The 13,794-nt window shown below is 50.8% G+C and overlaps 1 protein-coding gene across 1 annotated transcript in view; it reads right to left on the bottom strand.

Moving 5' to 3' along the window:
- Positions 1-5,403: 5,403 nt before the first annotated feature.
- Tmem270 (transmembrane protein 270) overlaps positions 5,404-13,794 on the bottom strand; it is a 14,914-nt gene continuing 6,523 nt past the window's right edge. Inside the window, exons 3-4 of the mRNA XM_028765939.1 lie at positions 6,308-6,745; positions 5,404-5,705 (exon numbers count right to left, since the gene is read on the bottom strand). Of these exons, the coding sequence (XP_028621772.1) occupies positions 5,421-5,705; positions 6,308-6,745 (723 nt within the window). The 3' untranslated portion in view covers positions 5,404-5,420. The remainder of the gene's footprint in view (positions 5,706-6,307; positions 6,746-13,794) is intronic.

The raw sequence follows: 13,794 nt of genomic DNA, 5'->3' as shown, positions 1-13,794 counted from the left end.
TATGTCTGTGCACCACATGTGTGCCTGCTACCAGCAAACATCAAAAGAGGGTATCTGGTCCCCTGGAACTGGAGTTACAGATCATTGTGAGTTGCCATGTGGTTGCCGGGATTTGAACCCAGGTCCTCTAGAAAAGTAATCAATGCTCTTAACCACAGAGCCATCTCTCCAGCCCCTCAATCTAATTTTTCTTTTTAACTTGTAAGAATTGCCCAAGTTACCTCCCAGCCCCATTCTCCTACCAGGTGCAGAAATTGAAAACCGAAGGTAACAAGACAAGAGGGAAACCCCATCCTCTCCTGACTCTGAGGCAGGAAGACATGGCGGCCATAGGAGGCAGAGGTCAAAGGTCAAGCCTATTCAACCACAAGGCAATTGAGGCCTGTGGATAGATAACAATCCCTAAGTCCTGCTGAGGAAAAAATCTGAAGTGGAAGCTATAGGGCATACAGGGGCCTCTCTACAACCTGCTAGAGACAACAGGTCAGCATCTTGTAGCTTGGGGTGGAGAGTCTAGCCAGGGAGCCTTCAGGCTGAGGCGTGAAGTTCTAACAGGTTGTGTCAGGCCGGAGCTCTGGGGAGGGGGCCAGGCCTCTCAGCTCTGGCAAGCCCTACCTGGGGCCAAGCCCAGAGCTGGGGCCAGAGAGGGGCTGGCAGTTCTGAGTGGAGCATGAGGGCCCGGGGGTGGGGGGAGACAGTCCACAGCTGAGACCCCAACTTCTGCCAAGCCTAGAGGAGATATGGTGGGGAGTGTTCTCATGGGCTGAGGGTGGGGGACAGTCACAGGTGGAAAGTTACCCAGGCTTGTGTAGGCCTGGTAGGAAGCTAATCTCTGGAGAGCCCAGCCCCACGCTTACACCAGAATAGCCAGGATTCCATCCCTAAATTGGGGGGCCTTGGTCACTTATCCCCCACCCAGCCCAAAAAGAATCTATTGTTCAGCCTAGGGTGTCATCTCTAGTCGGCCGTCTGTATAACTTCTGAAATCATTGCCTTATTTGGGGTCAGATGGGGTGAGGACCAGGGACACTAGGAGAAACTTAAACATCCCTCCACCAAGCTATGGCCCCAGAGAGAAGAGAAAGTTGGGAGCCGGTGCTAGCAAGGTCAGTGAAGGGCCAGAGTCTGGAGATGGGGGGCCCTCTCGCAATCACGGCGAGACAGCCAAGGGCCCTGTGTGTCTTGGCTGAGCGAGACCCCTAGGCCGCCAGGTATGTAACAATTCTAGCTGTTTCCTGTAGTAATAACGAGAAAGCGGTTGGTATAAATATATACGCAGCATAAATAAATACAGGCCGGGCCGAGGCTGCATAGCAGACAGATTGCGTGGAGCTGCCGGCCAGCCCTCCAGCCTGCTCCCCCCGCCCGGGGCCTCCCCCCTTTCTTCACCGTTCCCCTTTTGCTTTCTTCCAGCAAACCAGAGACCACTCCACACTCTCAGGCCTGAGAAAGATGAGCTGGTGACCCTCGGCCGTAGGGCCTCGGAATCCCTATCAGGCTGTGGCCCCTGGGAAGTCAGGGAGTCTAGAAGAGATAGCCAGGGCCAGCTGGGCCAGCTGAGAGCATCATCGTGACACAAGCACAGACTACACAACAGCCCTGTGAAGCCTGGGGTGCTGTAGCTGATCATAAATGGGGAAACTGAGGCCTGCAGAGTTAGCTTTGCAGAGCCATTTCACACAGCCAAGGTTGTCTAGACTTCAGACTCCAGAGCTAAGGTTCCAATCCAAGATGGCCTCACTCCGGAGCCTCTGCTCTGTGCACTGTTATGGGGCAGCTGAAGGGCCGAGGATATGGCTCAATGGATAAAGTGCTTGCCACAAAAACATGAGGACCTGCCGGGCAGTGGTGGCGCACGCCTTTAATCCCAGCACTTGGGAGGCAGAGGCTGGCGGATTTCTGAGTTCGAGGCCAGCCTGGTCTACAGAATGAGTTCCAGGACAGCCAGAGCTACACAGAGAAACCCTGTCTCAAAAAACCAAAAAAAAAAAAAAAAAAAAAGTAAAAATACGTTTAAAAAAAAAAAACATGAGGACCTGAGTTCAAATCTCCAGAACCCACATACAGTTGGGTGGAATGGCTCCTGGGATGAGACATGGTGGGGACGTGAGAATCTCTTGACCAACTAAAGTGGGGAGCATGAGTCTGTGTGAAGTGAGGCAGAAGCCAAGGACCCACACCAGAGAGTGTCCTCTATACATGTGCTGTGGTTCACACACCTACACTCACACACCAATGTGTGTTGCTAAAATCCCTTCTGTGGAGGAGTAGCAACATCTCTTCCCCTCTTCCCAAGGTTCCACTGACAAACCAAAGTTCCTCCCAGAGAACTAATAAGTGTATTAGGTTTTCCTACACAGTTTGAGTGAAGGATTATGGGCTCACAAGAATGGGTGAGCAATCCAAAGCAGCTACCCTGGAAGGTCTGCATGCAGCATGATCCCCTTGTGGCCATAGAGCTGGTACCCTACCCCTTCCCCTAGCCGTCCCCAAACTGTGTACCCCAGTCCTCCTGAAGCCATGTGCTGTTAGGGCAGGTCTGCACTCAAATGGCGGGAAGGGATGGCTGGAGGATCAGGTGAGAGGATCCGATGAGCCTTCCCAGCCCTCCCGGCTATGAGGGAACGCCAGCAGTGAACCAGGCCAGCTGTGAGAATCTTTTGCACACAGACACAAAAGATGGCTGGATGTTCAGCTTGGACAATAGTAAGTCAATGAGCTGGGGTGGGGAGGGATACGGGGGGGGGGGATGCAGAGCAGCAACAGGAAGGATACTCTAATCCTTTCTCCCAAATCCTGGCCCCAGGCCACCAGGGTCTTTAAAAGGCTGGGGTATTTAATTCCAAGTCTCTAAAGCAAATACAATGTCCTGGGGCCAGGGACCCCAGGGGTCAGCAGGCTCCATGCAGCTTATGTGAAGGTCCAGTGGCCAGGGCTGTATACAAGAGACCTACCTAACCAGTCCACAGGTAGGCTAGCTACCAAATGGGGCATTTGAGAGCAACACGGGGAAACTGAGGCTGAGACCAGCTCAAGAGCCTCCTCCAAGGCCTCATGGGAAGAAGGCAAGAGCAGAGAGTCATAGGATCCAAGCAACTGTCTTCCAGGCCCAATCCAAGAAGGGCCACCCCTCTCCCAAACCCCCAGTTAGGCTTGTTCAACTCCCCAGGCTGATTGCTTCCTGAAGGGGCTTCCAGAGCCAGACTTGGTGGGATAGGCCAGTTATCCCAGATATTTGAGATAATGAGAAAGGACTCCAGTTTCAGGGCCAGCATGGGCCAATTGGTGTGACTTTATCTCAAAGTAAAAAGAGCCCAGAGTGATGGTGCATGCCTTTAATCTCAGCGCTGAGGAGGCTGAGGCAGGCAGGTCTCTGTCTACACTGTGGGTTCCAGACCTGCCAGGGATACGTCTTCTCGAAAAACAAACAACAACAATAAAAACGGAGGTCTGGAGATATAGATGGCCAACCGGTCTGGCAAAATCAGTGACCTTCAGATGCAGTGAGAGAGGTGGAAAGTAAGAGAGAGGACACCCAGGTCACCCTCTTGCCACCACAAGTCCCTGCTTGTCTGCACGTGTACACACATAATGAACTCATGCCACTTGGGGGCGGGAACTAAAAAAAAAAAAAAAAACAATTGCCAGTGTCACATAGACAATCTCACCTCAGTTCAATGTCAGGGCTGATTCCACCCAGTCCCCAGCCCCGCCCTGCTTACACTATGTGCCCCTGCTCAGACCTTTGTCACCTTCCTCTCCCTTCTTGGGCTTTGAACTCCTCTCCACCTGTTTTTCGTTCTGCTGCTGTCTAGATGCCCTACCCTGATCCCAGGCAGCTCAAGCACCTTTGTGGGTCTGGTCCCCAGGTTCTGCCGGCAAGTCGTGGGTGCTCTAGAACCCAGAAGAGGCTGCGCTTTAATCTGGAGCCTGTAGATCATTTCACACTCTCCAGCAACGGTGCCATCTTGAACAAAAAGAGCCCACTATGAGGTCTCTCGAAGGCAGGTAAGTTGCTTCTTGTCTTTGGAGGAAGGACGTGGAAGACACATCTAGCCTCCACCGCTTATAGCCATAGGGAAGGCACTAGCTGTCCCGAAGATGAGGAACAGGGTGAGGTGGGGGGAACGTAGGTTCTCTGAACCTCCTCACAGGTACATGGATGCCAGGTCTTGAGACAGGGAAAGGGGTGAGAGGTGAGGCTGACTCTTGGGAACACAGCCCCTCCTCTTTCTTCATAAGCAGAACTCACCTAAGGCCAGGGCCAGAGCCTAGGCTAGGCCTTGTCTGAAGGAGCCTGCCTTTGCCAGCGAGAGGCTGAGGAGACTGGATAAATCTTCTCATGCTGGAGAAGATTGATAGTCTGTGATGTAACATTTTTGGAAAGAGAAAAGAACAAACTAATGGATCTGTGAAAGAGTGGAGGGCAGGATGGGTTGATGCATCTGGGGGATAGAGATATGGATTAGGGGCGAAGGGATGGAAGAATGAATTTGGGGGTGGATGGATCGATGGATGGTGGGTGGTGAGTGGGTAGCTGAACTTTAGGATGGATAAAAGGATAGAGGGATGAATTTGAGATGTTTGGAAGGATGGATAAATGGATGGGTTTTGAGTGGATGGAGGGATGGATGATAGAGGGGGAGAAATGAGGGAGGGAGGGGACTGAGGGAAGGAGGAAGAGAGGGATGGAGGGAAGGGGATGGAGGAATGGATAGAGGGAGAAGGGAAGGAGGACGGCAGGGAGAGACGGAGGGAGAGAGGGAAAGAGGGGGAGGGATGAGAAAGGGAAGGAGAGAGAGTGGAGAGAGGGAGAGGCAGAAAGGGAGGGAGGAGAGAGGGGTCCTGTAGACAATTGGCGGGTGTGTAATTCAGTGATGAGCATGGAGACCCATTCCGATGTGTGGGTGAATGGACTTAAGAGAGCCACTCCAAAGTTTTGTCTACATCTCTAAACTGTGAGGTCCTGGCACCCCCAAGAGGCCAGAGTCTCTAACTGCCCAGCTCCCTCTAAATCCCTGGGGAGCTAAGAACCAGGGTCATAGATTTAGACTCAGCAGCCTGGGAAACAAAGCCATCTGGAAACCTGAGCCGACTCTGACACATTCCATGACCTTGGAAATGCCCAGTCTCCAAGGCCCTGTTTTCTTGTGTGGAAAATGATAGTCAGGCCAGATGCTAAGGTTGCTAGGAGACGAACCAAACGATGTGTAAAGTGTCTGAGGCACTTGATGCGGGACACCTGAGAGGCCCTTGAGGAATGTGATTTCCTTCCCAGAAGTGGCTGAGCCTGGGATTTCACCCTGGTGTGCTCATAAGCACAGGTACACAGATACACAGATACACACATGACACAGAATAGCCTTCCAGTCCAGCGAGATAAAGAGATGGTGAGTCCGAAGGGCAGGTTGGGGACACATTTATTCTCCGGGGGTTTCAGGCTGGGGTGGGAGGGGTCCAGACTCAGTGGTGGAGGATTCTGGAACTAAGAACTGAGGTGAGGGCCCTGAGGTCTCCGGTGATTTGGCCTCCTGGGCCTGGGCTAGTTGGGCTGTGTGTTCAAAGGCAGCCTGAAGCAGGTGAGAAGCAAGGCAGGTCATCCAAGTGACAAGATAAGCCAGGTTCCAGGAAGTGAGTGTGGTCCTGTGCTCCACCCACAGGTAGAGGCGCCTCAGCAGGGACAGGGCTTCTAGCAACACAGACTTCTGCAGGAGGGTCCGGGCAGGCAAGAGCATTGGTAAGGACTGGACAGATGGCTCGGGCAGGTCAAGTTTGAGCCCCAGCCCCCGGCATGGTGGAAGAAAAGAAACAAACCCCATTGTTCTCTGACACCCACTTGTGTGCAACATGCAAATTTGTTTAAGTAACACTCTATGAGCCTGGTGAGCACTTGAGAGGCAGAGGCAGGCAGAGCTTTAAGAGTTCAAGGCCAGCCTGGTCTACAGATCAAGTTCTGAGATAGCCAAGGCTTCCTAGAGAGACCCTGTCTAAAAAAAAAAAAACAAAAAGTTAAAAGTAATGTTGTACAGGGCCATAGAGATGGGTTTGTGGCTAAGAGCAAGTACTGCCCTCGAAGAGGGTTCCAGTTTGATCTCTATTATCCACACTAGGTAATGTAGGTACAGGCTCAGATCCAGAGGATCTGATACCCTCTTCTGACCTCTGAGGACACCTGCACACACACATACACACACTTTGAAAATAAGAATAATTTGAGAGAGATAGGGGGAGGAGAGGACCTTCCATGGACAGTACTGACCAGCTGTGGCCACACCCAGAGTCCCCAGCCTGCATCCCTGTCACTCACCTGGCTGGACAGCCAGCCCAGACTAAAGTGATGGGCTTTCTGCACCAGCTTCCAGGTTAGAAGCATCATCAGCAAAGCTACCAGCATGAGGCTATGCAGGCAGGATAGAAACAAGTCCCTGAAGGTGGCTGGAGACAGACACAGAGGTTCACAGGCACAGAGGTGCCCCAAGGCCAGCCTCACAGTGTGGGTACAGCACAGCCCGACTCTGTACGCCAGCCTGGGTCCCCAGAGCAGCAGCCACACGGGGAACCACAGCAAAGCCAGTCCAGCTCGAAGGACCAAGCCCAGAGCGCAGGTTATGATGACTTCTGGAATCAGGTGGGCCTGGTCACTGCCGGAACCTCGGGCTTCCTGGGCCAGCCCCGACATCCAGTGCTGAAAGACGGCCATCTTCAAGAGCAGAAAGCGGTACAAGTATATGCGGTTCTGAATCAGCTGTAGGAAGATAGATGGGTACACTAGTGTCACCAACCTGGGGTGGAATCCAACCAGTGCTTTAGAGATAGGGGCTGCCTGGTCTCAGTTTACTTGTGATGCACTGGTCTCTTATTCATTCATTCCTTCATTCATTTATTTGATTTTGGTTTCTTTTGAGACATGGTCTCTCAAGGTAATTAATCCTGACTGTTCTGGAGATCGCCGTGTAGACAAGGCTGGCCTTGAACTCACAGAGATCCTCCTGCCTTTACCTCTTGAGTGCTAAGATTAAAGGCATGTGCCACCATGCCCTGCCTATAATCGTTTTTTTCTGCTCTGTGTAGCCCTGGCTGTCCCAGAACTCAATCTATAGACCAGGCTGGCCTTGAACTTAAAGATCTGCCTGCTTCTACCTCCCAAGACTTTTTTTTTTAAAGAGTGATTTTTTTTTTTAAATGTACGTGAGCATGCTGTCGCAGATCAGAGCGCATTACAGATGGTTGTGAGCCACCATGTGGTTGCTGGGAATTGAACTCAGGACCTCTGAAAGAGCAGTCAATGCTCTTAACTGCTGAGCCAGCCATCTCTGAAGCCCTGTAAGAACCTTTAAGCATGGGGGTGGAGCTCAGCTGTGGCGTGCTTGCCTAACATGCACGAAAACCTGGGTTCAAACCCCAGCTCTTCCTAGAACCAGGAGAGGTGGTGCACGCCTGTAACCTCAGCAGTCTGGAGGGAGGAGCAGAAGGACCTGGTGTTCAAGGTCCTCTGTCTACATAGAAAGTTCAAAACTAGCCTGATCTACATGAAACAAAACAAAAGAACAAACAGAGAGTGCTCACTGGTTCAAGCTCTTGCCCCACAAGCCTGCTGACCTCAGTATGAGCCCAGAACCCATGGAAAGGGGAGAGGAGAGAACCAACTCTGACTTCCACATAGGCGCTATGGCAAGCAATCACCCACCACACACAATAATGATTAACAAAAATTAAAAACTAATAAGTAAAGATGACCTCCCCTCTAATTAAGTCTGTGGGATTCGGACACGGGGCTGGCTGACTTCCCCCAAATACCTGGGCTTGCCTAGAACCCTAGTTGCTCTTGGCATCATGAGGGAAGCTGGACATAAAGACATCATTAGGGACAGAGATGTAGAGACATGGGAGATGGGTGACAGCTTTAATGAGTGACCTACTATGAGAAGTGTAGGAGGAGAGACAGAAGATTTCCAGGTCTCTCATCTGAGTGGCAGGTTGTTCAAGGGTGTCTTCTAGTCACAGGAAGTGGGATTAATGGTGGGGGGATAAGGTTGTAACTGAGAATTCCTCAATGACGAGCATGCCTGTCAGGTAGAGAAGCCTCCAGCCCATAGGTGACAGAGATGATCAACCTGGACCAACCCCCTAATACCCTAGGACCAGGATAGGAAGCCAGGCATGGGACTCATGCCTGCTGTTGAGCAGAGTCAAGAGTTCAAGTCCAGCCTGGGCTATACAGTGAGTTTTGAAACTAGCCTGGGCTACATGGTGAGTTTGAGGCCAGCCTGGACCACATAGTAAGACAGCAGGGGAGGTGAAGGGGAGGAGGAGAAGGAAGGGGAAGAGGAGAAAGAGGAAGAAGAGGAAGAGGAAGAGGAAGAGGAGGGGGAAGAAGGGAAGGAGGAGGAGGAGGAGGAAGAGGGGAGGAGAATAGAGTGCTTACTGCTGAAGCATGGGGATTAGAGCAGAGTTCTGGTCTCAGCATCCACATAATAAGCCAGAGCAGGCATGGCCCAGTGCATGTATGGCCCAGTGCATGTATGGCCCAGAGCACACATGGCCCAATGCATACATGCAACCCCAGTACTGGAGTTATTGTTGAAGACAGGAGGATCTCTGGGGCTTGCAAAGCTGTCAGACAAAATAAAATTAACTAACAAACGTATCAGCTCCAAGTTTCAAGGATCAAAGAAACAAGGGAGAGAGAGCGCCCTCGTCTGGCCTCCATGTGCACACAGGCATTTGCACACATGTGCATATACCATACCCACCACACACACATGCACACTCGAAAGAAGAAGGGAGAGAAAGAAAAGGAGGAAGCGGGAAGGGAGAAGGGGAAGGGAAGGGGAAAGAAAAGGGACAGTAAGCCAATGAGATGGCTCAGCAGGTAAAGGCGCTTGCTGCCAAGCCTGACGACCTGGGTTAGATCCCCAGGACCCACATGATGGAAGGCAAGAACTGACTCCCAACATACACACACACTCACACACACACACACACACACACACACACACACACACACACAGAGTATATAATCTTTTTAAGGGAAAGAAAGGAAGGACCAGGTATAATGATGTACGTCTTTAGTCTCAGCACAGGGACGATAGAGGCAGGCAGATCTCTATGAGTTCAAGGTCAGCCTGGTCTATAAGTAAGTACCAGGACACCAGGGCTACATAATAGGACCTTGTCTCAAACACACACACACACACACACACACACACACACACACACGGGGAGAAAGAAAAGAAAGGAGGGGGGAAGGGAAGGAAGAAAGATTGCTGATAGACACCCATGCCACACTACTCTGGAGATGGGACTTTCGGGAGTTTGCTGGTTATTCCTTGGTGGCTGGAAACAGCTGGATCTCTACAGGTCCCCTACCCGTACCATGCTTACCAGCGCAGACAGCCTCCCAACCTGCAGCAGAATTCTGAGAAGGCTGGATCTGACCCGGGGAGCGGCCTCCATGTCTGGCCTCCATCCATTCCTCCAGCCAGGAGAGGCAGGGTGACCTCACAGATGCCACAGGGTGGGAGTCCAGTTGCCATGGGGACCCAGTTGCCACATGACACACTACCCTTTTCCATAGATCCCCGTACCTGCTCCTCTGAGCTCAAGTATGGCTACAAGGTCCTCCTCACAGACCAATAGCTGATACCTAAGATCAATTTTCTATCTACTCCTGGGGAAAACCTCAGAACCCACTTAGAATCGGCTTAGTTTACCTGCCAAAAGTGGGCGGTGGGAAGGTAGGAAGATACGGATGTGGAGAAGCAAGGACGAAATGAAGGAGGGAGGAGGAGATGGAATCTGTACGGTCTTATCTTCCAGGTCAGATAGTAGATTTACCGTAGGAGGAACCCCAGTTCAGCTTCCTCAACTGAGACCCCTCTGTCCTCACCCTCAGGCCTCTCTCCCTGTCCCTTCTCTCTCTCCATTAGTGTCAGGCTGGAGAACGAGTGTGCAGTCTTGGAGTTTCTCCATTCAGAGAACCAGGGATGATCCTCTGGGAGCACAAAGATATCAGTGTATGCTGCCTTGCACCCCGCCAGGGGGCGCCATTCCGCTTTCCTCCCTGGAGAAGCACGATAGCACCGCCAGAACAAGACCTTAGAGATCCGGGCGGGTGCAGTACCGCGATGCGGTCGCGTGGGGGCAGAAGACACCACAGGGGTGAGCAGAGTGCTTGACAGCCATAAGAAAGTTTCTCATTTTTACAAGGCTGATTTCCTGGTAACAATCTCCTTGAGGCACCTGAGAAATGCTCCTTGTGCATTTCCTGTCAATGCTTGGGTTACAAGAAGAGAACCACCCCGAGATAATGAGACTCAGTCTTCCTTTTATTTAACATTCTCATTATATGTGCAGAACTGGGAATTGAAGACAGGGCTTTGCACCCCTCCTGGCCTCCGTTTCCCTGTGTATCTGAGGCTAACTTCTGAGTCTTCTGCCCCTCGTCCTGTTATTTCAAGTTTTTTAAAGTGATTTTTTTTAATTTATGTGACTTGGAAAGAGCCATTTTTAGCGAGAAAAAAAAATACAAGTTTCTATATAAATACCAACACTTGGGAGGCACGAGGCAACTCTAGGTTCAATGCCAGCCTGGTCTACATAGTGAGTTCCAGGACAGCCAGAGCTATGCAGAGAAACTCTGTCTTGAAAAAACGAGAGGGGAGGAGAGAGAGGGAGGGAGAGGGAGAGGGAGAGGAAGAGGGAGAGGGAGACACTGTCTCAAAAAGAAAGAAAGGAGGAATCAAATAACAAATCAGTAGGTAAAGTACTTGCTGTCAAGACTATTGATTTGAGCTTGATCACAGACGGGAGACACACACGGTATACAGGGAGAGCCAAATGCTGAAATTTGGAGGTGTTGAAGTACATGACTAACATGTGAGAGACTGAGTGCCACTCCCAACATGGAAAAGAAAAAGAAAAGGGTCAGAGGTTGAGGTTAAACTACTTAACACCAACCCTGATCACCTTAGATCCACCCCTCAGAACCCACAGGGTGGAAAACTAGAAACTACTGCTCCAAGTTGTCTTCTGACCTCCACAGGCAAGACCCTTGTCATGGGTACACCCACACCACAGGAAGAAAGATGAAAGATGAAAAGAAGGGAGGGAGGGAGGGAGGGAGGGAGGGAGGGAGGGAGGGAGGGAGGAAGAGAAGGGAAGGGAGGGGAGAAAGGGGGAGGGAGGGAGAAAGAAAGAGAAAGAAAGAAAGAAAGAAAGAAAGAAAGAAAGAAAGAAAGAAAGAAAGGAAGAAAGGAAGGAAGGAAGGAAGGAAGGAAGGAAGAAAAGCTTAACTCTTTTTAAATCTAAGGACCAGGTGAAGCATGGAAGCAATTAACAAGGAACCAAAGAACCATGAGGTCTGTGCAGAGACAGTCCAGTCTCATTAGTAATCAGGGGAATGGGAATCAAAGACACTCTGAGATGCTATCTCCCCTTCCTTGGCAAAAACGAAAGAGTCAGGGGTACATCATGCACCAGTGACTTTATGGGGCAAATAGAAATTCACACAAAGCCCAGAGCCTGATGCAAGATCTCAAAGATCCATACGGGAAGTGATTGTGCACAGCTGCCCATGAAACACACGGGCAGCTAAAACTAGAAATAAATGGAAACTGAATGGTTGGCTCAGCAGTAGAGCCCCTAGGGATCAAAATCCCCCAGTGAGGGGCTGGGGGCGTGGCTCAGTGGTAGAGCCCCTGCCTAGAATCCCCCAGTGAGGGGCTGGGGGCGTGGCTCAGTGGTAGAGCCCCTGCCTAGAATCCCCAGTGAGGGACTGGGGGCGTGGCTCAGTGGTAGAGCCCTGCCTAGAATCCCCCAGTGAGAGGGACAGAAGACTCAACCTACCACTTAATGCTCTAATTTCTACTGATCCTACTTCCCAACCCCCATTGGCAGAAGGACCCCTTACTGAAACGTCTACACATGAATAAAGGTGCAGAACTGCAGACTAGTCTTCCCATCAGTAAAAAAGATGGATAAATAAAATTGGAAACTCCTTGGAGGGATGACTCAAGGTTGACTGGAATAAATGAAATCTGTATGGGCTGTCATGGAAAGGTCTGGAAAAGAAGGTTAAAGGAAAAGAGAAAGCTCCAGGGAGCTATCTGTAGAATGACAGCTTGAATACATGTTTCCCAGGCCCAGGGGACACAGGAACTCCCACCCAGCCAAGGATACAATCCTTCTGGTTTACGTCTCCACCCGAGAGTGGACCCTGTGCTCCAGCACTCCCCGGCCTAATCACACCCAGAGACAGCTTGACCCCCCAGGAGTTCTGAGACACCCAGGCTCACAGGAAATACAGGGACAAAAAAATGGAGCAGAGAATGGAGGAAAGACCATCTAGAGACTGCCCCACCTAGGGATCCATCCTATCTTCAGACACCAAACCCCGACACTTCTGCTGATGCCAAGAAGTACTTGCTGACAGGAGCCTGGCATGGCTGTACCCTGAGAGGCTCTGACAGAACCTGACCAATACAGATGCAGATGCTCACAGCCAACCTTCAGACTGAGCCCGGGGACCCCAACGGAAGAGTTAGGGGAAGGACTGAAGGAACTGAAGGGGTTTGCAACCCCATAGGAACAGCAACAATATCAACTAACCTGACTACCCAGAGCACCCTGGGACTAAACCACCAACCAGAGTGCACATGGAGGGACCTATGGCTCCAGCTACATATGAATCAGGGAATGGCCTTGTCAGACATCAATGGGAGGGAGGCGCTTGGTCCTGTGGAGGCTTGATACCCCAGTGTAAGGGAACTCTGGGGTGCTGAGGTGCGAATTGGTGTAGAGAACACTTATAGAGGCAAAGAGAGGGGGATGGGATGGGGGCTTACAGAGAGGAAACCAGGAAGGGATACAACATTTGAAATGTAAATAAATAAAATAAACAATAAAGTGTGTGTGTGTTTCCCAAATCGCTATGAGCTACTATGTATATTGTTCTAGCCAAGCAATGTATATGGTAAATATATTAACGACTTAGCTGAATGTGATGGTGCATACCTGTGATACCAGCCCCCGAGAGGCTGAAGCAAGGGGATTAGTGAGTTCCCAGCCAGTCTGAGCTGCCCTGAACACCCTGTCAATATCTTCTTTTTTAATTTTTATTACGATATGTGTCTTAGTTACTATTCTATTGCTGTCAAGAGATGCCATGATCAAGGCAGCTTATGCCAGAAAGCTTTTAATTGGGGCCTTGCTTATAGTTTCAGAGGATTAGTATATAACCATCATACCAGGGAACATGGTGGGTGCTAAGCAGGCATGGTGCTAGAGTTATGTCTGACCTGCAGGCAGCAGGCAGAGAGCCACACTGGGCCTGGCATAGGCTTTTGAAACTTCAGAGTCCATCCCAAGTGACACACCCACTCCAACAAGGCCACCTCTCCCAATCCTTCCCAAACAGTTCCACTAACTGCACACCGACCATTGAAAACTATTGGCTTATGGGGACCATTGTCCTTCAAACCACCAGAGTACATTTATGAGGTAGGAAAGAGAGTGCACAGAGGTCCACAGAGGACGCCTGTGTGGAGCTGATGTTGTCCTCTCACCTTTACACGGTTCTAGGGATCAAACTCAACCCACCAGGCTTTCATGGCAAATGCCTTACCCACTAAGGCATCTCACTTGGCCTCCCCATCAAAATTTATTTTCACAGATAGCTTAGTGGTGGAGCACCTGCCGAGCATATGCAAGGCCCTCAGCTTAGTCACTAGTGCAAGAAAGGAAGAAAGGATGGAAGAAAGGAAAGAAGGGAGGGAGGGGAGGAAGGAAGGGAGG

The sequence above is a fragment of the Grammomys surdaster genome, unplaced genomic scaffold (genome assembly GCF_004785775.1).
Source record: "Grammomys surdaster isolate TR1022 unplaced genomic scaffold, NIH_TR_1.0 166, whole genome shotgun sequence".
Classification (NCBI taxonomy): domain Eukaryota; kingdom Metazoa; phylum Chordata; class Mammalia; order Rodentia; family Muridae; genus Grammomys; species Grammomys surdaster.
Note: the sequence above shows the minus strand (reverse complement) of the source record. Positions and strands in the feature narration are given on the sequence as shown.